The sequence below is a fragment of the Stomoxys calcitrans genome, chromosome 2, assembly GCF_963082655.1.
Source record: "Stomoxys calcitrans chromosome 2, idStoCalc2.1, whole genome shotgun sequence".
In the NCBI taxonomy this organism is placed as follows: Eukaryota; Metazoa; Arthropoda; class Insecta; order Diptera; family Muscidae; genus Stomoxys; species Stomoxys calcitrans.
In genome coordinates, this window is record NC_081553.1 from 18,259,377 (window position 1) to 18,286,734 (window position 27,358).

A 27,358-nucleotide genomic window follows, 5' to 3' on the forward strand; every position below is an offset into this window, starting at 1 on the left:
GGTTGGCTTTTATTTTACGGATAATCCCTCGTCCATGACTTTTTTATTTTGAGGATTTCTTCCCTTATTTTCGATTCCATTTTCTCTAACAAATCTTTGAATGATGCATTGAATTACTGGAGGACTTAGTTCCACACATTTTGCGAATTCTCGTACAGATTTGTTGTTTTGGAAGTGATGTATGACTAATTCACATCACAATTGCACATCTTTTTATCCATAAGATGTGCACTCCACGAAGTCAAATTTGAAGTGAATTTGTCAATAGCTAATCTTTAACACATTTAAGGATGTAAGTAAACAGAACAAGTAAAAGCGTGCTAAGTTCGGCTGGGCCGAATCTTATATACCCCTCACCAGGGTTTGTATTTCTCAAGTTCTTTGCCCGGTATCTCTTTTTAGGCAAATAAAAGATAATGCATAAGAACTGCCAGGCTATTGGAGCTATATGAAGTAATGGTCGTATTCGGACCATCATTGTAAATTGGATACCATAGTAGAAGTCATTGTGAAAAATTTCAGCCAATTCAGATAAGAGTTGCGCCCTAAAGGAGCACAAGAAATAAAATCGGGAGATCGGTTTATATGGAACTGTATCAGCCTATGGACCGATTCAAACCATATTTAACATGTATGTAAAAGGTCATAGGAGAAGCCGTTGTACAAAATTTCAGCTAAATCGGAAAATAATTGCTCCCTCTAGAGGCTCAAGAAGTCAAGATCCCAGATCGGTTTATATGGCAGCTATATCAGGTTATGGTCCGACTTGAACCATACTTAGCACAGTTGTTGAAAGTCAGAACAAAACACCTCGTGCAAAATTTCAGCCAAATCAGATAAGAATTGCGGCCTCTAGTGGCTCAAGAAGTCAAGACCCAAGATCGGTTTATATGGTAGCTATATATTGGGTTGCCCAAAAAGTAATTGCGGATTTTTTAAAAGAAAGTAAATGCATTTTTAATAAAACTTAGAATGAACTTTAATCAAATATACTTTTTTACACTTTTTCTAAAGCAAGCTAAAAATAACAGCTGATAACTGACAGAAGAAAGAATGCAATTACAGAATCACAAGCCGTTGAAAAAATTTGTCAACGCCGACTATGTGAAAAATCCGCAATTACTTTTTGGGCAACCCAATAAAAACATTAACCTATATCACCCATTTTCAACGAATAATCGCTAAACCATATATGTGTGTGTGAAAAAAGCAGTGGGGTTATTTTCAAAACGTTTGGAAATAAATCCCATTAGAAAACCAAAAATTTAAATTTTTGATTTGTTTTTGGTGTGATTTTTAACAAAGAAATTTTGCCTCATCGTAGCAATTTATGTTAACTGAAATTTTATTTCAAATTCGAAGAAAAACGCTATTTTTTAAAGAAAAATCAACTGTATGAAATATATGGACCAATAGGCCCATTTAGAATACCAACCTTTCGACAGACAGAAGGTCGGTCAGACGCGTGGTCATGGCTTAATCGGTCTAGAATGTCAAGACGTCTAAGTCTATATACACTTTTTTGGTTCTCAGATCAGTTTTTCGATGTGTTACAAACGGAAAAACGGTATAAGTATAACCCCCCTACTATGGTGGAGGATATAATAAAAATTACATAGCTTCGTATTAGCTACACTGCACATAAAATATAATAAGAATTTTGACTCTAAAACCCCAAATCCTTCTTTTTTATACCCACTGCCGTAGGATAGGGGGTATATTCATTTAGTCATTCCGTTTGCAACACATCGAAATACCAATTTCCGACCCTACAAAGTATATATATTTCGGATCGTCGTATAATTCTAAGACGATTGAACGATGTCCGTGTGTCTGTCCGTCCGTCTGCTGTAATCACTCTAGAGCCTTCAAAAATTGAGATATTGAGCTGAAATTTGGCACAGATACGTCTTTTTGATGCACGATGGTCGGGCCAAATCCGACCATATTTGGATATAGCTGCTATATAGACCGATTTTCCGATAAAGGGTCTTATGCCCATAAAACTTTATTTATTATTGTCATCCGATTTTGCTGAAATTTGAGACAATGAGTAGTCTAAGGCTTTCCGACAACTGATCCAAATATGGTTCAGATCGGACTATATTTAGGTATAGCTACCATATAGACCGATCTTCCGATAAAGAGTCTAAAGACCATAAAACTTTATTTATTACCCGATTTCGCTGAAATTTGCAACAGTGTGTTATTTTAAGCCTTCCGACATCTGACCTAAATATGTATTATATCGGTCCATATTTAGATATAGCTGCCATTTAGGCCGATCTCCCGATAAAGGATGTAAAGCCCATAAAAGCTTCATTAATTACCCGATTTCACTGAAATTTGCAACAGAGTGTTATTTTAAACCTCCCGACATCTGACCTAAATATGGATTAGATCGGTCCATATTTAGATATAGCTGTCGTATAGACCGAACTCCCGATAAATGGTCTGAAGGCCATAAAAGCTTTATTTATTACCCGATATTTTTATTTTTTATCCGATTTCGCTGAAATTTGGAATGGTGCGCAGTTTTAAGCCTCCCAACATCGTACCCATATATAGTACAGATCGGATTATATTTAGCTGACATATAGACCGATTTGCCGATAGAGGTCTGAAGCCCATAAAAGCTTTATTTTTTTACTGATTTCGCTAAAATTTGAAACAGTGAGTTACTTTTAGCCTCCTGACACCCGACCTAAATATGGTTCAGATCGGACTATATTTAGATATAGCTGCCATATAGACCGATATGCCGATAAGGGGTCCGAAGCCAATAAAAACTTTATTTATTACCCGATTTCGCTGAAATTTTAAACAGTGAGTAGGTTTAGACCTCCCAACATTTGATCTAAATATGGTTCTGATTGAACTAAATTTAGATATAGCTTCCTTATAGATCCATCTGTTGATAAGGGGACTGAAGCCCATAAAAGCTTTATTTATTTTCTGAGCCTCACGATATCCGATTTTAATATAGTTCAAATCGGTTTATGATTGGATTTATCTGCCAAAAAGACCAATATTTTGTTCTACAAAATCGAATAGTGAAATAAATATTAGAGCACTCAATGTCCGTGCCGAATTTGGGTGCTTAAGTTATCCAATTTTCACCGGATTGTGACAAAATGGGATTTACATATAGGTACCCGAGGACCACTCAATGTCCGTATATACCCGAGGTGGTGGGTATCCAAAGTTCGGCCCGGCAGAACTTAATGCCCTTTTATTATTTGTTCATTTTGCTTCATTGACCTAGACCTTCAGCTTAATTTGAAATTTTCCAACCCTCAGTGATTTGCTGTTGTACATTATTATTCATATTTAGATGTTAAAATTTTTAAAATCACAGAAGGCCTACATTGTTTTAGTTTTACCCTTGCTTCGCTTAAAAAATTTTGAATCCCTGTGTTAAAGAGTAAACTTGCAATCCGAAACCACATTCATAAAAATATAAGTAGTTTAGAAATCCCCCTCAATCTCTAGACTATTCTTGGAATTTTCAAAGTTCTTTGTAATTACCACTGGGATTGTAAACAAAAAATTTCCAATCGGTTACTTATCATTGAAATCTAATTCCTCATTTTCAGAGTTATGATGATGGAGCGATCGTATGACAGTCATAAAAAAAGAATTCCAACGCCAGCCAAATGGTTTGTTTATCTATTGCTAATATTTATGCACTCCATGTGGATTGATGGCATAGAGGCGCGCCAACATGATGGACAAATAAACGAAGCTGGCCCCCATCACAGCAGAAGCATTGGCCGGGGCTCCTCTTATGAGACATATGCCCGCAACAACAATAACAAAGTCAATCATCAGCGTCATCATCATCACCACAATAAAAACCGTCATGGTGACTCGGGTGGAGGACATCGCAATGCTGTTGGTGCCAACAATGAGGGGGGAAATGGTCGTAAACGTGGACGCCACGGTCATCGTAGGGAGCGCAGAAAAGAGGATGGCAATTTAAACTATCAACCTGATGATAATATCTCGTTGTGGATCAACGAACAGCAATTGAAAATCCTAACGGGTAAAGTATGACGGCAACGTCTCCTTCTCCATTAAGCTAAAGACCTAAAACAACGATTGTACTCTTAGCTCTATTCTTTCCTCAGGGCTATGTACAGGGACCAGTGTATGCCATACACAATGGCCATGTGATGAATGACATTAAAGATGGAAGGATTTACAATTATCTGATAATACCTCCCGAGGTGGATCATGTGAATTTTACTTGGAAGGCAGGACATAGGAAATATTTCTATCATTTCGATTTGTTGGAGACCATGGATGAGCGCATACTGAAGGCTCCCACGGTGTCTATAAAGATAAAGGGTCGTATACCCAAGGAGGAGAAAAGTAAGTAGTCGAAAGTGGTTAGAAGTTAACCCATACTCATTTTTTTCTTAAACTGCCAAGATTTTAGTGTCTTCCTGCCTTGTGCTGGCAATAATTCCGGCACCGCCATGTTCTATGTAGGCCTGACCATACACAATCGCAGCAATGAACCCTTACCGGGCACTCCAATACGTTTGCATTTCAAAAAGGAGTGTGCACATAGAGGTGTGTATGACAACCCCGACACATCCAATCCCACACAAAAAAACACCTCTCTCCAAGGTAGAGTATGCTCATGTTCCTCTGTTTCTGTTCCCCTCGCCGTCCCCTTGACTTACCGTCTGACCATATTAACTTTTAATCGACCATTTATTTGTTCAATTTTTTTGGATGATAGCGTTTTAGAAGATGAGTTGAATGAATGTGAAATGTAAGGCAATCCTTTATTACACAAATATCGACTGCAAATAATTATAACAGCAATGAGCAAAAGTATTCGTTTATTTAGCTTTTTGTGGTAATTTGGAAACTACAGAAATTTTTTCGGCCGGGCCGAATGTTATATACTCTCCAAAATGAATCGCATATGACAAATTCGTTAAATGACTTTTTTAAATATATAGGACCAATATCATTTTATAAACCAACCGTACAACCAATGGCTGTAAAAAGTCATACAAAATATGACGTTCACAATTTCGGCCAAGTCGGATAGTAATTGCGCACTCTAGAGGCTCAAGATGTCAAATGGGGAGATCGGTTTATATGAGAGCTATTTTATTTTATGGACTGATTTGAACCATACTCGGCTTCTAGAAGTCATATCATAAAGTAAGTGAAAATTTGTAGCCAAATCAGTTATTAAGTACGCCCCCTAGAGGCTCAAGAAGTCAAATCGGGATATCGGTTTATATAGGAGCGATATATAAGGCTAAAGGTCCGATTTTAATCATTCCCAGCACGTTTGTTGGAAACCCTAACAAAACACCTCGTGTAAAATTTCAGCCAAATTTAATAAAAATTGCGCCCTTTAGAGGCTGAAGAAGTCTCATTTGAAGGTCGGTTTATATAGGAACTATATCAGGTTATGGTATGATTATAATTATACTTAGAAAGTTTGTTGGAAATTATTTATAAAAAACACCTCGTGCAAAATTTCAGACAATTCGGATAATTGCGCATTCTAGGAACTTATACTCGTAGATCGACATGGCCCATTTACAATTCTAACCTACATACACTTATAGTAAGTATTTGTTCAAAATTGTAAGGGCCTAGCTTACTCCTTCGAAAGAGAGCGTGCTTTCGACATACAGGCAGACACAGACGAACGGACAGAAATGGCTAAATAGACTTAGAATATCAAGCCGATCAAGATTATATGGGTCTCATATAATTATTTCTATAACTATTGATACATAAGATATCAAAGCCGTTCAATTTAAATTCTAATATTGAATTTATAACTTAAAATGGTTGTATCTTCTGAAATAGATACCACTTGGGTCCACCGAAGCTCAGAGGTAAGCATGTCAGCATTTGACGCTGAACGCCAGCATTAAAATCCCGGCGAGAACATTAGAAAGAATTTACCATGTTGGTTATCCCCTTGTGAGATATTTACCTTAGGTAATCAGCTGCATGAAAGCATATTCTAAGTGGTGTCGCTTTGCGGCAAGCCATTCGGACTAGCCAATAAAAAAGAGGTCCCTTATCATGTAGCTTAAACTTGTATCTGACCGCACTCATTCATATGAGATCTTGGACTACAGATATTTATTGAAATTTGTTATGAGAGAACAGCTCTAAAGTCGATTTTTTCAGTTTAAACTCAGAAATCATCATTGGCGCGGGTATAAAAGATTGCCGATAGAATGCTGAATATATTTTGATTTCATTGCTGGCTAACTTATGGCTTTTTATTTCCACCACCATAGTAAGGGGGTTTAGTAGTCTTTGCGATCCTACAAAATAATAATTGTCTTGACATTCGATCGACCTAGCCTTTTTTAATTGTTTGATTTACGAACTTAAAAAGTTTGTATCTCCTCAATTTCTGGTCGGTGTATTTGCTTTAGAACTGTTTGCATAGTACCTGAATCCTTCATCATTCCATAGATCTAAAGAAACTATTCTTCACCGTTATGATTTTTATGTTGGCTAGAAAATTTGGACCAATTGATCAATTCATTCAACCATTATTAGATTTTGATTAGAGTGTTGAGTTTTGGTATGACTTCGAATATGTATGCCAAATAAGGTCCGAAGCGGTTTATAACCTGGTTAAGCTTCTGTATATGAAATTGGATGAAATTTCGTCCAGAAACCTGGTCAGATACGATCTAAATACGTTCATATAGAAAGAAATCGTATGCAGAAAGTGACTCCCATTATATAAAATTCGGCGCAGCCCAACTTTACTCCTCGTTTTATATCGTTTTTTGTTTTATTGATCTACTTTATCATAGCTCTTTGCCTATGGGCGTTCTAGATCATTTGTTGGCAGTTATCGCAGATATATGTGACGTAAATATAAGGGAGAAAGTGGCACAGGGGGCATTTCATCGCCACTACTATGGGTGACCACCATAAATGAGCTATTACGGATGCTGACTGAGAAGGGGCTTGAACCCGTCTGCTACGCAGACGATGTTATAATACTTCTAAGGGGTAAGGTTCCGAAACAGCTATGCAGAAGGGCCGAAAGGGTCCTGCAGATGGCATACGACTGGGCTAGACCTAGGGGTATCAATGTTAACCCAGATAAGACCGAAATCTGCTTTAACGCATCACGTTTCTTCAATAGAACGATTTCGATATCTGATAAGGTCAAATACTTAGGAGTGATCTTGGACAGAAAACTGAATTGGAAGTGTCACATTCAGGAGCGTACCGAGAAGGCTCACAGATGTTTGGCACTATGTAGACCTGAATCCGAGGATAGTCCACTCTACAGGAACGTGATTGGACCGATACTTACTTACACCTCAGTAGTTTGATGGAATGCGATGGAGAAAAAGTGCAACGTTAGGATAATACAACAGGTTCGGAGAAATTTTGTCTTGGCATAGGCGGAGCGATGAGGACGACGCCTACTAGGAAAATGGAGACCATTCTGGATATCCGACCCATAGACATACAGATTCAGTGTGAGGCAACCATTGCGGCTATGAGACTTAAGGCGATAGGAGAATCGATGGAGGATATGGGCAGGTCATACCTTCGCGGTACAATCGAGGTGACGGTAGGAAACCTTGAATGATCAAAGTAAGAGGAAAGCGTATGCCTGGGGTCTACGTTGAGAACCCAGGGACTGACTGCCTGACCGTAATGCGGTCCTGTAGTCAGGGATACGGACGATCACGGAATGCATGATGGTGATATGGTGGTAACGCGAGGACATCGAGTGTGAACATAATAACGAAAAGTAAACTGGCCTTTAGATCCGCAACAATCAGGACGGTAGGAACATGAACAGTCTAGGAGTGTAAGAGGGAGATTAAAGACTTCTCTGAGGATTTTAAGATCCGCATTGATCGGGTACCGGGAAATAGCGGACTAAGGGGGAATGGAAAAGCGAACGATTTAAGGCTGGTATTTCAGTTCTTTCACAGGTGAAACACATGTTTTTTTGTAAATTTTTTGAAACACTAAAAAATCTCAATGATAACATAATAATTTTATTATAATTGTTTCATAAGTTATGGGGGAATTTCCCACTGAATTTTTTGCTTAAAAATCCATTATCTGAAAAAATTAATGACGACAAATATCGCGAAACCATTAGCCATGATGGATAGACGACTGCCGTCGAAAGCGCATGTAGCACTGTGGAACTGTGAAATGGTCTGTAGGACGAGATCCTATGGGGAGATTTGCATCGTGAAAAGACGAGGCTTTAACTGAAAGGAAATAAGAAGGAGATCAGAATGGCTATCGGTATAAAAACGGAATATATAGACTACGAGCGCGCTTATGCCGAATATGTGCGGCAAGTGAAAGCATGTAGGCAACAAGGTCTCTTTGTCATCGCCCCTAGGGCCGAAGACAAGCGTGAGATCTTGCTTCTATTTTGGGCAGTTTGGCTTGAAAGCCACGGCAGGCGGTTCTATGTACCGGATTGACCTGGTGGAATTTTCACAACCGCTCCGTAAACTTTTGCGCTTAGGTACATTTTCTTCTGTGGTGACTGACACTTTGTAGGGTGAAAAGACTGATCCATACATGGAAAAAAGCTTAAGGGACAAACTAAAAGAACTAGTTCAGCGAGCTAGTGAACTTGCTGAACGAACTATGTCAGCGAGCTGAACTGATTGGCCACTTGCTCCTACAGAACAAGGATTGATACCAACGTGCAGGATGTGGGCCCTGATTGTGATCTGGGACCATACGACACACGTCACCTGTTTAACTGTGCAACCAGACCCATTCGACTGAGACCCAGATTCCTCAGGAAACAACCCACCTTAGTCGCAGAATTCCGGGATCTGCATATTCAACAGAACCAAGTAGGCTAGAGATATAACACAACACACTGTTACAATTACAAAAACAACTAGTTTTACAGCGTTTGGAAAGGGGGTTCAGGAGGTCCAGTAGAAGTCACTGATCCATTTTCAAAATTGGGTAAAACGTGTACATTTGCCAAGCTCTTAATTTAATTAAACGTGACATCGGTTAATATGGTAAAATTATATATTAAAGTGTCCCAAAAAACAAAAAGTTTTTTTTTTAGAAACGCATACCCCCTAATTTTTTCGCTTTTGTTGTTGTTGTAACAGTGTTGTACACTGAGGCGGCAGCCCTTGTAAAGAAAGGAATCAATCGGGTTAAACCGGTACGCACAACCGGCTACCCCTTTGATCCCAATAACCAAAATACGAAATATTATGGCAATCGGTTAACGATAACCCGTGCCGACACGACGTCCAAAGTTGAATGTAATGCTTTCTTAGGAATCTAGATGAGCATTTTAGGTCCTAACATAAAATTGGGAAACTAAGTATACATTTCAATGGAATTTATTACAAAAACACAAACTGTACCCTGCACCACGACTGTGACTGCGGTAAAATGTGTAGGTGAACTCAAAAATTCCTGCTGATTCCGCCTAGTCATGTCCGTCTATCCGCATATCCTTTTTGTGCTGATAGTCCTTCTGTTATATTTTTATAACTATCAGCACAGAAAGGATATGCGGACAGACGGACATGGCTAGGCGGAATCAGCAGGAATTTTTGAGTCCACCTACACATTTTACCGCAGTCACAGTCGTGGTGCAGGGCTAAGCCGAATCAACAGGAATTTCTGAGTCGAACTAAACATTTTATCACAGCCACAGTAGTGGCGCATGATACAGTTTGTGAAGAAAAAAAAATGGAGGATATGCGTTTCCCTATTTGCAAAAACAAAATTTCGCCTTTGTAGAATGGGACGGTCTAATGTATATCTATGAAAAGACCAAGCTAATGCTGATGAGATTTTTGCGCGTAGGCAAAAAAGCATTAACGTAAATACAACAGAGACCATCGTGTCAGATAGGTTAGCATGTAAGCCTAATACGCCGAACACCTGCTTCGAATTCTAGCGGTAACTTCACAAAAATGTTGCAGTATAAGTTATCCCCTCTCTAAAGCTGCCATCATTTGTGGAGCCTTTAGCCATGTAAAAACTTCTGCACTAGGTGTCTCGACTATAAAGAGGAGGTCGAGCAAAAAACTTGAATCGACTAGTAACGATTGATTCTTCAGGGGAAGTTTGTGGGAAATTTTTAACAACCGCACAGATCACCCACCCATAATCATGCTTTGGCTAACCTACCACACTGGTACCATACACTTTCACAGTAGAATACTTTGTCATTCATTCATTGATCAATGATTGTATACGAATACTTTTGTTCACTACTGTTGTGCAAAACAAGAAATAAATTATTTAAAAGACATTTAGCATATCCTATGAACACAGAAGATAAGTAATAACTCTCTTAATGTAAATTTGCTTTAATTCACAAATCCCACAAAAGTCGCCCACTCATTAAAGCAGACAATGATACACATACAACATTCTATCCATCAATTAAGTTAACTGCAGTTTTTTTGCTTACTTCAAACCCAGAGTTATGCATTTTGTCAACCAATCCAATCATCCATTCATCTTGCAATTGTAAACTTTAACCTGACAAACAAAACGCAGCCTCCTACTCCTACACATGCTTCCTTCCTTGCTAGTCATTTAGAAGAGTCCATTTCTTATCACACATCCTCTCACACGCCGGCACACAGACACACACGCACACACACACATCTCTACTCCTAGGTTGTGCCTACGTCCATACACATCTGTTGTTTCCTCTTTAGCGCTACATCCTGCCTCCATGTGTCACATCAAGTCACTGCTGTTGCTGTGTCTTGTTGACCACAAACAATTAAATCGAGATACGTTGTTGTTCTTCATTACTTTCAAGGTCCTGATCCTCTGTGTCATCTGAAGTGTGGCGAGCATGGTTTCTGCAATCATCACAATGTCTGCCAATGTCATTCCGGTTACATTGGCCAGTATTGTGAGAAGGCCTTTTGTTTTCCCCAATGCATGAATGGCGGCAATTGTACAGCGCCATCGGTGTGTACATGTCCCGATGGTTATCAAGGAACACAATGCGAAGGTGGTAAGTAAACTATTCATAAGTTTCGATTGCATCAAGTAGAACTAGGCCGAAAATATATTCGAAGCTTAGGTCAATAATTTAAAAATAATAAAACTTAAATATTCGAAATTTCCACGACGTTTTTATGAAAATTAAATTTCGTTGCAATTTTTTAAAAATCAATTTTTGTAGCTTTTTTATGAAATTTTTCAAAACAAAATTTCGTTAAAAATGCTGTTAAATGTTCTTCAGAGACAAAATAGCTAAAAACTTAAGAACCCCAAAGCGGTGAGTTGGGTGGGGAGGGGTGGCATCTAGAAGGGGAGGTCCACCAAGTTTGTTTCTCTCCGCAGTCCATCATATTCTGGTCTAGCAGCTTCTTTTCAAACGATCGTTCACATGTTGCTACGCAACGTGCCTTTCGCACTCGCTTTGAAATTACTTCTCGCAGACTCGTTTCTGGCCGTAATTCGATTCTGTCGTGGGTTAACTCATTTCGGGAGTGTAGAAGTGTCGCTAAACCCAGAAATAGACTTCAACAGACCATCAGAACTCCAGAAAATATCGAAAAAGTGAGGCTGTCAATTGTGCGTTCTCCCCAGCTTTCGGCTCGCAAACACACAGCTGCTATGGGAATTTCTGACACCAATGTTCGAGGAATTCTCCATCAAGATCTTTAATTTCATCCCCATTGGCTGTTGTCCAAAAATTAACGGAAAGCAAATTCGTTGCCTTCAAAATGCATGTGAAATGGTGATAGACAACCTGCCTCAAAAATCGGTTGTGGTTGTTGTAGCAGTGCGTTGTACCCCTTATCGATGAAGGGTTCCATCGGGTCAATCCGTTACGTACAACCGGCTGTCATGGGTAGTTTTTTCCACTGAAGAGCCTCACTTTTACATTTTACTTGAAATCCCAGATTTATGTCGATCGACCTCGGATCACATACCGATTGATATGCTGCGAAGAGTGTACATGAATTTCAAACTCCAGCACGGGATAGCTGAGAGCACCACACAGGCTGAAACATGTGTATGGTGTTCATTGCTGTCACGAGAAGCTTAGCTGCGAGCTATCGAACGCATCCACCGATTGCGGATAGTGGTTCCATACGGAGGAGCTGAAACGGCAGTCGGGGACAATCACTGGTATCGAGCGGATAGTCTCAGTTAGAGGTCGGGCGGCACCGGCTCTTGCACAAATATTGAATGGCTATGATGCTCCAAATGACAAGGCGAGTTATTGGCGCCTTTAAATAATCAATGGTCACCCTGTTTCCGCGGCGATCAGCCCTTTTGACCGGAACTTTTGCTCACCTACAGTAGCTTGACGCGAGGATCGTCACTTCCACATGAAAAAGTGGCTACAACAACAACATCAATGGATTTCAAACAATCCCATGGCAGCCGGTTGTACGTACGGGATTGGCCCGATGGAGTCTTTCATTGAAAAGGGCTGTTGCCTCGGTGCAACAACAACAACGAATTTCAAAAATCGACTTATGCATGATGGGGTTCGCCGTTTACCCGATGTCAGTTCTAAGATTTCATGAAAAAATGGGATATTGATGGGATATTTTCTTACAAAAACAAGTCAAAGCGTGCTATCTCGGCGAGGCCGAATCTTGGGAACCCACCACCATGGATTCTGCCAAATTTTATACAAAATAATTTAAGCTGAAGGGCATTATTTTATGGTTTTTTGGACTGTTTTTGGCACAGTTTTTGGAAGTCATAACAGAACAAATGTGCAAAATTTTAACTAAGTCGCACGAATATTGCGCCTTTCAGGGGCTAAAGATATCAAAACGGGGTATCGGTTTATATGGCAGCTATATCTGGTTATAGACGGATTACGACCGTATTTGGCGCAGTTGTTGGAAGTCGTATTAAAACACTGCATGGAAAATCTCAGTCAAATCGGACAAAAATTGCGGCTTGTAAGGGCTCAAGAAGTCAAATCGGGAGAAAGGTTTATATAAGAGCTATATCAGGTTATAGACCATTTCGGATAGTTGTTTGAAGTCATAACAGAACACTACGTTTGCTTCTGTTATGACTTTGTATCGCAGAGACCATCCAATCATCATCTTGCGGAAAGACATCCACCGCCCAGGTAGATCTACATGATCTAGAGCGTGAGGTTTAGCGCTACAAGATAGAACCTCTAGATCAAGCGGCATATCAATCAGGTCTAGACAACATTCATGCAGACACGGTAGCAGATGCGGTAAATGGCTACCGAATGTAGTCCTTGGAGAACGACCGCCTCCCATTGCACCTGAAGAAATTGACCTCCCCCGGCAAAGTAGTTCTGGCTCAATTACGTTCCGGCAGATGCAGCCGCCTCAACACCTACAGAACAAGGATTGATGCCGGCGTGCAAGATTTATGTCCAGATTGTAACCAGAGACCGCACGATACACCTCACCTGTTTAACTGCCCAGACAGATCAACTCGACTCAGACCCAGATCTCTGTGGACGCACCCCATCTTAGTCGCAGAGTTCCTGGTTGAACTCGACATAATCAAGCAGACGAAAGATAGAACACAACAAACTACACAAAATTGCGGCTTGTAAGGGCTTAAGATATGAAATCGTAAGATCAGATTGATTGAGAGCTATATCAGGTTATAGACCGATTTGAATCGTATATATTGTAACACAGCTGTTGGAAGTCACAACAGAAAACTTCACGCAAAATTTCATTCAAATCGGGCAAAAATTACGGCTTGTAACAGTTCAAAAAGTCAAATCGTGAAATTAGTTTATGTAAGAGCTATATCAGATTATAGACCGATTCGTAACGTACTTAGCGCAGCTGTTGGAAGTCACAACAGAATAACACGTGCAAAATTTCAGCCTAATCCGACGAAAATTGCGGCTTGTAAGGGCTCAATAAGTCAAATCGAGAGACCGTTTTTTATGGGAGCTATATCTAAATCTGAACCGATATGGCCTATTTGCAATCCCCAACGACCTACATCGATATTAAGTATCTGTGCAAAACTTCAAGCGGCTAGCTTTACGCGTTCGACCGCTATCGTAATTTCGACAGATGGACGGACGGACATGGCTATTTCGAATCAGAACGTCGAGACGATCAAGAATATATATACTTTATAGGTTCTTAGACGAATATTTCGAGGTGTTACAAATGGAATGATTAGATTAGTATTCCCCCATCTTATGGTGGTGGGTATAAAAAGAATAAAAACAATAACCGAAGTACTTTGTTTTTTTTTTGACTTTTTAAATACGTAAATCCCTCTGGCGCACCTTGTATACCATGCGATAACAGATAATAATAACCGATTAGTAATAGTTTGCGCTATATAGTACTAAAACAAGTAAGAGCGTGTTAAGTTCGGCCGGGCCGAATCTTATATACCCTCCACCATGGATCGCATTTGTCGAGTTCTTTGCGCGGTATTTCTTTCATGGCAAACAAAGAATAATGAATTAGAACTGTAATGCTATTGGAGCTCTATCAATTTACAGTCCGATTCCGACCATAAATGAATTGAATGCTGAACATTGTAGAAGTCATTCTGTAATATTATAGTCCATTCGAATAAGAATTGCGCCTAGTAGGGGCTGAAGAAGCAAAATCGGGAGATGGGTTATATGGGAGCTGTATCAAGATATAGATCGATTCAGACCATATTGCACACCTATGTTGAAGGTCCTGGGAGAAGCCGTTGTACACAATTTCTGCCAAATCGGGAGATAATTGGGCCCTCTAGAGGGTCAAGAAGTCAAGACCCAAGGTCGGTTTATATGGCAGCTATATCAGGTTATGAACCGATTTGAACCATACTTAGCATACCACGTGCAAAATTTCAGTGAAATCGGAAGAGAATTGCGCCGTCTAGAGGCTCACGAAGTCAAGACCCAAGATCGGTTTATATGGCAGCTAAATCAGGTTATGAACCGATTTGAACCATACTTAGCATAGTTGTAGGAAGTGATACCAGAACACCACGTGCAAAATTTCAGTGAAATCGGAAGAGAATTGCGCCGTCTAGAGGCTCAAGAAGTCAAGACCCGAGATCGGTTAATATGGCAGCTACACCAGGTTATGAACCGATTTGAACCATACTTAGCACAGTTGTGGGAAGTGATACCAGAACACCACGTGCAAAGTTTCAGTTAAATCAGACGAGAATTGCGCCCTTTAGATTCACAAGAAGTCAAGACCCAATATCGGTTTAGATGGCAACTATTGGGTTGCCCAAAAAGTAATTGCGGATTTTCTAAAGGAAAGTAAATGCATTTTTAATAAAACTTAGAATGAACTTTAATCAAATATACTTTTTTTACACTTTTTTTCTAAAGCAAGCTTTAAATAACAGCTGATAACTGACAGAAGAAAGAATGCAATTACAGAGTCCCAAGTCGTTGAAAAAATTTGTCAACGCCGACTATATGAAAAATCCGCAATTACTTTTTGGGCAACCCAATATATCAAAGCATGGACCAATTTGGCCCGTTTGCAATCCCAAACGACCTAAACTAATAAAAAGTATTTTTTGTTTGTTTCTCTTACGAGACAAGCTCAATGACCTGAGATGCAAATGGAAAAGGAAAGCCCAAGATAGCAACACACACCAACCACTATGGGATGCGTTTCGTCTTTGGTTAGAAGACTTTTCAACCATATTAGGTGTGATGGCCTCAAGAGCCGTGCGTTGGTATGTTGCATTTGAATCGTATTAATAGCGAAAGCGCATCTATGATACATTTATCACATTCCCCACACTCGAAAACCCTGTCTATTAGCTGTACTTTTCCCGATGCATGTATTTTTGTGTAATGACAGAGATTGTTTCTGTGACAAATTACACTTCTTCCGTACTACGCATGATTTTGTGCATCTGTTGGAAGTTGTATTGATGGCTTCGAACGCTAAGACAACGGCAAAAAGTATTTGTGCAAAATTTCAACTTTACTCCTTCGAAAGTTAGCGTGCTTTCGACAGACAGACGGGCGGACAAGGCTAGGTCGACTTAAAATGCAATGACGATCAAGAATATATATACTTTATGGGGTCTTAGACGCGTATTTCGAAGTGTTACAAACAGAATGACGAAATTAGTATCCTATGGCGGGGGGTATAATAAAACACAGCAATTATAAATCATATCGCTTACTACGTTCATAAATCATTTTCTTAAAAATTTTTGTTGTAGAAAAGTCTGTCTCTATAATACAATCACTCACCATCACTTTTCTTCAGCTTAAAATTTGATATCTTTCTCTTTGCGCTGATTATTAATATGCTCATTGTTCTTGAAGTCTGGATAAAAAATCTTGATTTTCTTGAAATATTGAGTAATTGCATTATTTTTAAATGCTTAGTTTATTTTGTTAAATTTGTTAATTCCTTCATGTTTTAACACAAGTCTTTAGTACACACCTTATTGAAATATTTTTGGGTAAAACTTGCAAAACTTAAACTTAAATCGTTATCACCACATAAAGCTCGAAAATATTTACACTTAACGGCTGAAGCTTAAACAGTTATATCTTTTTCGATATGGCTATGGCTGTCTTGCAACCCAGTTTTATGACCTCAGTCATGGCTTTGTAAAAAGGAGCCTGCTCAGCACCACAATCAATGCCAGTGTCATGATGTTCTTGTTCTTCATCACGAAATTTCGTTATGGTTTTCAGAAGTTCCTTAAATCAAAAAGGAGAAAAATTAATAATATTTTACAAAATATATGTTACTTTGAACTTTTCATACCTCATCTGGCTGTGGTGATTCCATTATTTGTCTTAATTGTTCATTGTAGTGCTCAACAATGACAGTTTCTACAGCTACTGTGCAAGCCATGGCAGCTTTTTCACCCATAAGAGCAGTACCTAAAAAATGCAAAAATATTAAAAATTTATTCGTAATTTGTTTTTTTGGTTTGAATTATTATACCCTTCACCATAGAAAGGGGGAATACTAATTTCGTCATTCTGTTTGTAACACCTCGAAATACGCGTCTAAGACCCCATAAAGTATATATATTTTTGATCGTCATGATATTTTTAGTCGATCTAGCCATGTCCGCCCGTCTGTTCGTCCGTCCGACAGTCTGTCGAAAGCAAGCCAAATTCGAAGGAGAATAGCTTTCCCTTGAAATTTTGCACAAATACATTTTATTAGTGTAGGTCGGTTGGGATTGGAAACGGGCCAAATTGGTCCATGTTTTGATATATATAAACCGATCTTGGGTCTTGACTTCTTGAGCCTCTAGAGGGCGCAATTCTCTTTCGATTTGACTGAAACTTTGCACGTGACATCACTTCCCACAACTGTGCTAAGTATGGTTCAAATCGGTTCATAACCTGGTGTAGCTGCCATATAAACCGATCTTGGGTCTTGACTTCTTGAGCCTCTAGAGGGCGCAATTCTCTTCCGATTTGACTGAAACTTTGCACTTGGTTTTTTGGTATCATTTCCATCAACTGTGCTAAATAGGGTTCAAATCTCTTCATGACCTGATATAGCTGCCATATAAACTGATCTGGGATCTTGACTTCTTGGACTGCCAGAGGGCGCTATTCTCATCCGATTTGGCTGAAATTTTCCATGAAGTGTTTTGTTTTGACATCCAATAACTGTGCTAAGTATGGCGCAAATCGGTGCATAACCTGATATAGCTGCCATATAAACTAATCTGGGATCTTGACTTCTTGAGCCTCTAGAGGGAGCAATTCTATTCCTGATTTTGTCAACAACAAAAATGTAATAGCGCATGCAATTGACTTGTAAAGGATATCAAATGTGCCATGAAGGACTGTTTTAAGAAATTGAGTGATCGGAATAATTACGTCACCAACTCACACATTCAGCTGTCGTTCTGTTCAGTTTATGGATAATGATTTGGTGCCGGATACCTTCAATCTATCTGCAGTGAAAAAACCTAGTATGAGATATTGTTCGCATTTTACACGACGTCGATGTCGTCTGGAGGAGGTGGAATAAAGTATGGGGTTAGGTTAAACATCCCATCTTAAGGAACTCTCTCCCTGCTTCACTATACGTGGCTTTGATTTCTTATCTCTTGATTCTGCATACGAATGGCGACCACACAAATACCACCCAAATAATTGCTGATCCAACGTTTTCGTCGTAACTGGAGTGTTGGTGATGTGTTCAAAAGCATGACATTTCTAACCATATTGAGAGCCACGAGGACCGTGGTTGTTATTCTGGCAAAATTTATATGTGGAGGTGGTGATCCTCTTCAAGCTGCTGTAGGTGAGCAAGCTCGTTGAAGTCCAAAGGACCGATGTACATCACACAGGTCGAAGCTCAATCTTCCAGCCTGTGTGGTGCTCACTACTATCCCGTGCCGGGATTTTGTAAGGTCATGTGCAAATTTTGCCAGCAGTGGGCCGTTGCTAGTAGAGATGTGCACGCTAGTCGTAAATTGTCGTGTCGCGCGTGAGTCACGTGATTCGTGAGAGGTATTCAAATCCAATCTCGTGACCATGCGTAATAGTGATTGAATTAAAAAAAATTATTCGTGCGTGAGCGTGTGTGAGTGAAATCACGACTTCCGAGACACTCACGAAAAAATCACAACCAAAATTTAAAAAAAGAATAACGAAAAACAAAATTTTTTGCATGCTTTTGAATCATACGGCATTTTAACGTAAGAGTCTGTTTATAGATGCATATAAAAAAAGATTAAATAACTGGGTATGCAGGGCTGATACATTTTATACTTTATTTTCGTATGTTCAAATGTTGTATGATTTGAGACGCATGAAAAAAAATATTTTTCGCTTCATGAAAAAATATTTGTTCAACAGTAACTCGTGATTTTCTCGTGAGTGACTCGTGATTTTCTAGTAAGTCGTGATTTTCTAGTGAGTCGTGATCTTCTTGTGAGTCGTGATTTTCTCGTGAGTGTTTTTTGAGTTCCTTGTGAGTCATGATTTTCTCGTGAGTGTTTGGTGAGTCATGAGTAAAATTTTCGTCTAGTGAAGCGTGCGTGAGTAATTATTTTTCTCGTGAGCGTGCGTGAGTAGAAAATAACTCACGCGTACATCTTTAGTCGCTAGCGTTGTCGTCACCTTCGGCTTCTTTATCTTTATCTTTATAGTGGGTCGTGATTTTCTTGGGAGTCGTGATTTTCTCGTGAGTGTTTCTTGAGTTCCTTGTGAGGCATGATTTTCTCGTGAGTGTTTCGTGAGTCATGAGTAAAATTTTCGTCTCGTGAAGCGTGCGTGAGTATTTTTTTTTTCTCGTGAGGGTGCGTGAGTAGAAAATAACTCACGCGTACATCTCTAGTCGCTAGCGTTGTCGTCACCTTCGGCTTCTTTATCGTCGGACTATACGAATATCGCGACTTCTCCCGCGCAGCTATAAACGCAGCAGATGCACCCCATACTACTGGCCGATGAAAGTTTTCATCGGGTTTATTCGGTGCGAACAACAGGCTGCAGTGGGATGCATTTCTAACCGACTGGCAGGCAATCGGACGTATAAATGACTTCATCACATCGATTTAGAATGTCATCTATTGTATTGGGTTGCCCAAAAAGTAATTGCGGATTTTTCATATAGTCGGCGTTGACAAATTTTTTCACAGCTTGTGACTCTGTAATTGCATTCTTTCTTCTGTCAGTTATCAGCTGTTACTTTTAGCTCGCTTTAGAAAAAAAGTGTAAAAAAAGTATATTTGATTAAAGTTCATTCTAAGTTTTTTTAAAAATGCATTTACTTTCTTTTAAAAAATCCGCAATTACTTTTTGGGCAACCCAATATATATGTACATTAAATAACTAAGCACAATGTTTCAAGATTTAGATATGGAAAACGAAGTTGGAATATGATATAGGATAAAAAAGTACCCAGAATCAGCTAATATTTCTTTACATAAATTCCAATAAACCCATCAATTATACGAACCTGCTCCCAAAGCAAATCCGGCAATATTCCATATTGGTGTCATTACGGTGGGACGAACACGATGCTGATTAATAAGAACTTCAAATTTTCGGCGATGCTCCTTTTCTTGTTCCCACATATGGGCAATTGTCTTGCCCATGGGCCCATTGCCTAAAACAGCCATTTGGCCTGCATAAATACGATCGGCACCCAATTCGCCGGCATGATCAACCCGTATTATCTCATCAGTCAAAGCTGAGGGACGTTTAGGGGCAGCTGACGAATAGCATCTTAAGGCTACAGATGAAAGGTTGCGGGAATTTAAAGCTTTCAAATTCGTTAACATCATCTGAAAAGGAGAAAGTATATTTTGAGATTATTACTTTTCAATTTTTTTTAATTAAAAAAAAAAAGGAATTTTTTTAAATTTTTTTTTAAATAATTAAAAAAACTTTTTTAAATATCTTTTCTAGGAATTTGTTCGGAAAAATGCTTGAACGGTGGTAAATGTGTACAGAAGGACAAATGCAATTGTCGCAGAGGATATTATGGATTGCGTTGTGAATATTGTAAGTAGATTTTTTGAACTTAAGTTAAAAAAAAGTAATTTTCATACGCATGATACATAGATTTTTTTTTCACTTCTAGGGCTTTGCATTGAAAGTTATACAAATTTTAAAGTTTTATTAACCTATTTATTAAAAAATATATTTTTTTCTCTTTCAGCAAAATGCGAAATATCCTGCATGCATGGCGGCCGCTGTATTGGCACAAACTTATGCCGCTGTGCTGAGGGTCTTAGTGGCAATCATTGTGAAATTGGCAATCGTCAGCGATCGACTTGTAAACGAAAATGTAGACATGGTGTTTGTATGCCCAATAAGACATGTAAATGTAAAGAAGGATTCTATGGAAGATATTGCAATCAACGTAAGTGATGGCGGCAACACAATTTCATGCTTGTATGATGTTAATGGCATTTTTCTCTATCTTTCCCTCTTTTTTTTCAGGTGTAAAAAAACATTAAGCCATTCGAAGATCCCAGATGTTCGGTGTTTTAGTTATAAGTCGAAAACAATAGAGCTATCATAGTATTTAAATATGAGATTTTTCTTTTAATCAGTCATCGAGATGAAAAGTTTGGCACATTGTGTCCCTGAAATTGCTACGAATAATGCTGCTCTATTAAATTGTATTTTTTTGATAATCATTTTTAAACAAAACAAAATCTTGTGATAAATTATTTTTTATTTAAAATATATATCTTTAATAACTTTATCGTATTTAATATGGAGTTCAATTTATTTGTATCAGTTTTTATAGGATGGGGGTATACTAATTTCGTCATTCCGCTTGTAACACATCGTAATATTGAGCTGAGACCCAACAATGTTTATATTTTCTTGATCCTATTGATATCCTACCCGTCCGTCTGTCTGTCTGTTGGCCGAAAGCACGCATCTTGCGAAGGAGTAAAGCTAGACGTTTGAAATATTTGCACAAATATTTCCTATTAGCGGTTGGTTGATTGGGAATTCACTTTCAGACTTTAACAAGTAAAAGCGTGCTAAGTTCGGCCGGGCCGAATCTTATATACCCTCCACCATGGATCGCATTTGTCGAGTTCTTTTCCCGGCATCTCTTTTTAGGCAAAACAGGATATAAGAAAAGATTTGCTCTGCTATTAGAGCGATATAAGGTATAAGATATGGTCCGGTTTGGACCACAATTTAATTATATATTGGATACCTGTGTAAAATGTCAGCCAATTCGAATAAGAATTGCGCCCTTTGGGGGCTCAAGAAGTAAAATAGAGATCTATTTATATGGGAGCTGTATCGGGCTATAGACCGATTCAGACCATAATAAACACGTATGTTGATGGTCATGAGAGAATCCGTCGTATAAAATTTCAGGTAAATCGGATAATAAGGCCTGATGGCTTCGCATTGCATGAAATGAAATAAATAAATAAAAAAATAATAATTGCGACCTCTACAGGCTCAAGAAGTCAAGATCCCAGATCGGTTTATATGACAGCTGTATCAGGTTATGAACCGATTTGAACCATACTTGGCACAGTTGTTGGATATCACAACAAAACACGTCGTGTCAAAATTCATTCAAATCGGATAAGAATTGCGCCCTCTAGAGGCTCAAGAAGTCAAGACCCAAGATCGGTTTATATGGCAGCTATATCAGGTTATGAACCGATTTGAACCATACCTGGCACAGTTGTTGGATATCATGACAAAACACGTCGTGCCAAAATTCAATCAAATCGGATAAGAATTGCGCACTCTAGAGGCTCTAGAAGTCAAGACCCAAGATCGGTTTATATGGCAGCTATATCAGGTTATGAACCGATTTGAACCATACTTGGCACAATTGTTGGATATCATAACAAAACACGTCGTGCAAAATTTCATTCCAAACGGACAAGAATTGCACACTCTAGAGGCTCAAGAAGTGAAGACCCAAGATCGGTTTATATGGCAGCTATATCAGGTTATGGACCGATTTGAACCATACTTGGCACAGTTGTTGGATATCATAACAAAACACGTCGTGCCAAAATTCATTCAAATCGGACAAGAATTGCGCCCTCTAGAGGCTCAAAAATCAAGACCCAAGATCGGTTTATATGGCAGCTATATCAAAACATGGACCGATATGGCCCATTTATAGGGTGATTTTTTTGAGGTTAGGATTTTCATGCATTAGTATTTGACAGATCACGTGGGATTTCAGACATGGTGTCAAAGAGAAAGATGCTCAGTATGCTTTGACATTTCATCATGAATAGACTTACTAACGAGCAACGCTTGCAAATCATTGAATTTTATTACCAAAATCAGTGTTCGGTTCGAAATGTGTTCATTCACCGTAACGTTGCGTCCTTTAAACGTTGCGTAGCTTTACTCCTTCGGAAGTTAGCGCGCTTTCGACAGACAGACGGACGGACATGGCTAGATCGACATAAAATGTCACGACGATCAAGAATATATATACTTTATGAGGTCTCAAACGAATATTTCGAGTAGTTACAAACAGAATGACGAAATTAGTATACCCCCCATCTTATGGTGGAGGGTATAAAAATGGAGATATTGAGCCGAAAATTTAAAGTTTTTTTTGTCCATAGGCAGGTTAAGTTCGAAGATGGGGTATATCGAACAATATTTTGATATAGCCCCATATAGACCGATCTGGCGATATCATGTCATTTTCAGACTTTAAAAATGGAGATATTGAGCTGAAAATTTGCAAAGATTCTTTTTCTGTCCGTAGGCAGGTTAAGTTCGAAGATGGTTTATATCGGAAAATATTTTGATATAGCCCGCAAATAGGCCGATCTGGCGATTTAATTTAATTTTCAGACTTTAAAAATGGAGATATTGAGCTGAAAATTTGCACAGATTCTTTTTTTTTGTCCGTAGGCAGATTAAGTTCGAAGATGGGCTATGTCGGACAATATTTTGATATTGGCCCCATATAGACCGATCTGGCGATTTAAGGTCATAGGCCCATTAAAGTCACATTTATTATTTGATTTTGCTGAAATTTGCGACAGTGAGTTGTGTTAGGCCACGCGACATCCTTTTTCAATTTGTCCAATATCGGTCAAGATTTGGATTTAGCTACCATAAAGACCGATCGGGCGAATAAAGTCATAGGCCCATTAAAGCCACAATATTTTGATATTGGCCCCATATAGACCGATCTGGCAATTTAATGTCATAGGCCCATTAAAGCCACATTTATTATCTGATTTTGCTGAAATTTGTGACAGTGAGTTCTGTTAGGCCGCTCGACATCCTTTTTCAAATTGTCCCATATCGGTCCAGATTTGGATGTAGCTGCCATATAAACCGATCTTTTAATTTAAGGTTTTGGGTCGATAACAGGCGTATTTATTGTCCGTTTTCGCTGAAATTTGCTATAGCGTGTTGGATTAGGCTCCTCGATATCCCTGTTTAATAGGGCCCAAATCGGACCAGATATGGATGTAGCTGCCATGTATACCGATCACCCGATTTAAGGTTTTATGCCCATAAACGGTGAATTTATTAACCGATTTCGCTGAAATTAAGGACAATTAGTTCTGTTAGGCCCTTTGACATTCGTATGGTTAAGATCGAGCTATAATTAGATATAGCTTCCCTATATCCCGATTTAAGTTCTTGGGACAAAAAAAGCATGTTAATTACTCGATTTCGCTGAATGACTTTTTGCTTGATAACATTGAGGGACTACTACCTCATGCAATCTCATGGCAGCCGGTTGTACGTATCGGATTATAGTTCTTCATCGGCAAGGTATAGTATAGAGTATATGAACAACAAACTGCTGCAACAACAACTGCTTTGCACGCTATCCCTAAACATATTAACCGTGGTCTACATCAGGTCAGGTCATGCGACAGGACGGCCCGGTGGCTCTAGACTTGTCTAAAGCCTTTTTGCCATGCTTTTTGAGGACATCGCTTACACGTCCCTCAGACGGGTCTAAAGCGTTGGTTTACAAATTATCTTTGTGGTAGTCAGTCGAATGTGGAATTTAGGGATGAGAAGTCGAATGAGTCCTTGTAGATCGACAGCCTTCCATTGCCCATGAAGAAGTTATCATTCCTTACTTGGCAAACCAAAGTAGTTCTGGCTCATTTAGGCTCCGGTACATGCAATCACCTCAGCGTTTTGGATGTATGTATGTCCCGATTGTAACCTACAGCACACGCAACCTGTTAACTGTTCAGCCAATTCTACTCAACCTCAGATCCTCCGGGACGCACCCAAATCTGGATATTTAACAAACCCCGCAGAAGAAAGGGTGATCAAAACACACCCATAAGCGCAGCTAGACCTCTGGTTGGTGGGCTAAGCACACCCATAGTGGGAGTGTTCTTGAACAAGGTTGTTGTAGCCACACATTGCAAGTATATTGATTCTTTTTCTGTCTTCCTAGTCCACCCTTCTCTCTGAGATCATTCTGATGCCTCAAAGGTTCTTATATTCAGCTCTCAAAAAACTGACTGCCCGGTCTATAATGCTTATGCGGTCAGAATCGTTGGTTTTGCTGGGCGTCTAAATGGGGTGTAGTGCCGCACTCAGCGCAGATATTGTAATAGTATCGTCTTGAAAGATAGCCAGAACAGTTTTGGCCTTGCTGGGCAGATCTAGACAAGGTCCTCAGTTGTTATTGTTGCAGCCACATTTGGATGTGAAGTTAGCGATCCTCGTCAAGCTCTTTCCTTTAAATGAGCCAATAACTCGCCTAGTCATATGCACTCAGTATTTAAGCAAAAATCGGTGCCGCCCGGCCTCTTACTGAGACTCTCCGCTCGATACCGTATGAAGCATTTCACTATCTGCAACCTGTGGACGCTGTAGTTCCCAGTTAACGATGAACCACTTACATTGTAGCAGTGCTTTGTACATTGAGGCAAACCCTGCCGATCGAGGATGAAAGCCCATAGAGTGAAACAAGTAGTTACGCAAGGAGGGGTGTATCTTTGGTTCACGACCACATGATTATCACATTGATAGTTTGAACTTCAACATTGTTGTTGTTATTGTAGCCGTAGATTTGCGGTAAGTAGTACAAAGAAGGCGGAAATACGGCGGCAACTGGATGGAAGAGTAACGAATACGTAGCGATTCTCTTCACCAATGTTTCCAAAATATTTGATGCCACATTTGACAATCTTTTAAAGTTCTCCACAAAGTCAGAAGCAGCCAAAAGTTCCTGTACCCTGACTAAACACAACACCGGTCGGTATTGATGCCACATTTGACAACCTTTTAAAGTTCTCCACAAAGTCAGTAGCAGCCAAAAGTTCCTGTACCCTGACTTAACACAACACCGGTCGGTAGTGATGAGATCAGCGACATTCAATAAAAAAAGCCAATAGTGTACCATAATTTACCAGATAGCAACCGTCAATCCAAATTTGTATATCTTTCACCATTCGACAAGAAACATATGCGAAAAGGAAAGCATGAAACAGCTATGTATCACGGTCCAGTACTCAATCCCATGGTAGCCTGTTTTACGTACCGCATTTAAACTGACGATTGTGTATTTGCTTAAATGTAAAAAAGGCAACTTTATTCTGTAATTTCTACAAGATAATGGGCACTAGCAATTTCACAATACCGGTTGATGTCTATTGAAACACACTCCGAGTTACATAAACCAGAAAATGAGTTTCATATTAAGAACAACAAATACAAAAATAATTGACCGAACTATTATTAACAACTTACTTTCGATTTAACTGCTTGAACCAGAAAATAATGCAATTCAAGAGATTGTTACGCTTTTTTTTTTTTTTTTTTTGGACTTTAATCGAAATGGCAGAGTACGACTCTATATGCCAGGTTGTACTTCCGAAGTTGGTGTCCCCACCAACTGTAAATTAAAACACGTGTATTAAAAATACAGAATTAAAACCAATGTACAGTTATAACTGTACTGTGTATAACGATGACTAAGCATCGAATCCCGAAGCGTCCGCTTCAGACGAATTCTAAATGCAAAGTTGTTGTTACGCTTTTACTTCGTTCTGATAAAAATAAATAAATAGCTTCTTCATCTTCGCGATGGAGAAGAACAGCTGTTAGTGTCAATGATTGATAACACGAAGTTGCCACATCAAATAGAGATTTAAAAATTTTAACGGTTAAATTTATTTAAAATGAGAGAACAGTTGAGAGAGCTTCAAATTATTTGAATGACAGTTATCTACCAGGATTCATTAATAGAAGATTAGGTCACTTGCAAAAGATAAAGTGGATAGGCCCCATGAACATAATGAAAGATGTCAAATCTGTCGATTGAAAATGTCATCAAATAGGAGAATCGTAAATAATGAATGAATGTAAAAAGAGAACAAGTTGGTATCCTCAAGGCCAAGTACTGCCAAATATTAAAAAATGTATATCGACTGATCGCTTGGCTTAACATTATTTATTGAATCCTGGTTATTTACAAGAAAAAGAGAATTCTGTGGAACACTGAAAGCTGAAAAAACTGAAAGCAAAATCATCAAATGAAAATAAATACAGACATTTTGTTGTTGTTGTAGCCACGTTATTACACATGCGAAGATAGCGGTCCCCGTCAAGTTCCAAAGTTGAGTAATCTCGTTCCGGTTTATAGAACCGATCGTTACGGGTATGTTATGGCCTTTTAAAAATATGGTGTACATCATGACATAATCACCAGGTAGTGTACCGTGAACAGCTGAGTACAATTTTTTTTCGCGAAGTGCACTATCTATCTGTCAACGAGTTTTGGTTGTGTGTGTGTATTATATTTAAGAACTATGACACACAAACTATTATAAATGGCGCGAATTAGTCATATACACAAACCAGAGTTGCACTAATGACTGATTTTGACAGACAGTGCACTCAATATTTTATTGTTGGGCAACTGGCACTACCTGTAAATGAATATGA

The 27,358-nt window shown here is 39.0% G+C and overlaps 2 protein-coding genes across 7 annotated transcripts in view; one reads left to right on the plus strand and one right to left on the minus strand.

Annotated features, from left to right (window-relative positions):
- The window catches only part of LOC106084164 (protein shifted), a 38,829-nt gene extending 17,651 nt beyond the window's left edge, over positions 1–21,178 (plus strand). For 3 of the 4 annotated variants that reach the window (XM_059363214.1, XM_059363215.1, XM_059363216.1), the window contains exons 2-8: positions 3,597–4,045; positions 4,114–4,374; positions 4,435–4,635; positions 10,820–11,020; positions 20,369–20,464; positions 20,622–20,825; positions 20,906–21,178. In XM_059363214.1, the coding sequence (XP_059219197.1) occupies positions 3,597–4,045; positions 4,114–4,374; positions 4,435–4,635; positions 10,820–11,020; positions 20,369–20,464; positions 20,622–20,825; positions 20,906–20,922 (1,429 nt within the window). In that variant the 3' untranslated portion in view covers positions 20,923–21,178. The remainder of the gene's footprint in view (positions 1–3,596; positions 4,046–4,113; positions 4,375–4,434; positions 4,636–10,819; positions 11,021–20,368; positions 20,465–20,621; positions 20,826–20,905) is intronic. The other variant, XM_059363217.1, reaches the window with a different exon arrangement.
- LOC106095503 (5-demethoxyubiquinone hydroxylase, mitochondrial) lies at positions 16,330–26,495 on the minus strand. 3 transcript variants are annotated; one of them, XM_059363219.1, is made up of 5 exons: positions 26,440–26,495; positions 26,162–26,206; positions 19,917–20,244; positions 16,749–16,867; positions 16,330–16,681 (listed from the first exon to the last, which is right to left on the minus strand). In XM_059363219.1, the coding sequence occupies exons 3-5, from the start codon at positions 20,242–20,244 to the stop codon at positions 16,523–16,525; spliced, it is 606 nt and encodes a 201-aa protein (XP_059219202.1). In that variant the 5' UTR covers positions 26,162–26,206; positions 26,440–26,495; the 3' UTR covers positions 16,330–16,522. The 3 variants fall into 3 exon arrangements, with proteins under 3 accessions (XP_059219202.1, XP_059219201.1, XP_059219203.1); XM_059363218.1 differs by lacking the exon at positions 26,440–26,495 and having other exon boundaries at positions 26,162–26,223; XM_059363220.1 differs by lacking the exons at positions 26,162–26,206; positions 26,440–26,495 and adding an exon at positions 25,953–26,042.
- Positions 26,496–27,358: the final 863 nt, after the last annotated feature.

Excerpts from the sequence above, each read along its gene's own strand:
- LOC106095503 (XM_059363219.1), bottom strand. The coding sequence starts at position 20,244 with ATGATGTTAACGAATTTGAAAGCTTTAAATTCCCGCAACCTTTCATCT. Across the intron at positions 16,868-19,916 it reads CGGATTTGCTTTGGGAGCAG|GTACTGCTCTTATGGGTGAA; the intron begins GTTCGTATAATT and ends TGCATTTTTTAG. Across the intron at positions 16,682-16,748 it reads AATCACCACAGCCAGATGAG|GAACTTCTGAAAACCATAAC; the intron begins GTATGAAAAGTT and ends TTTTGATTTAAG.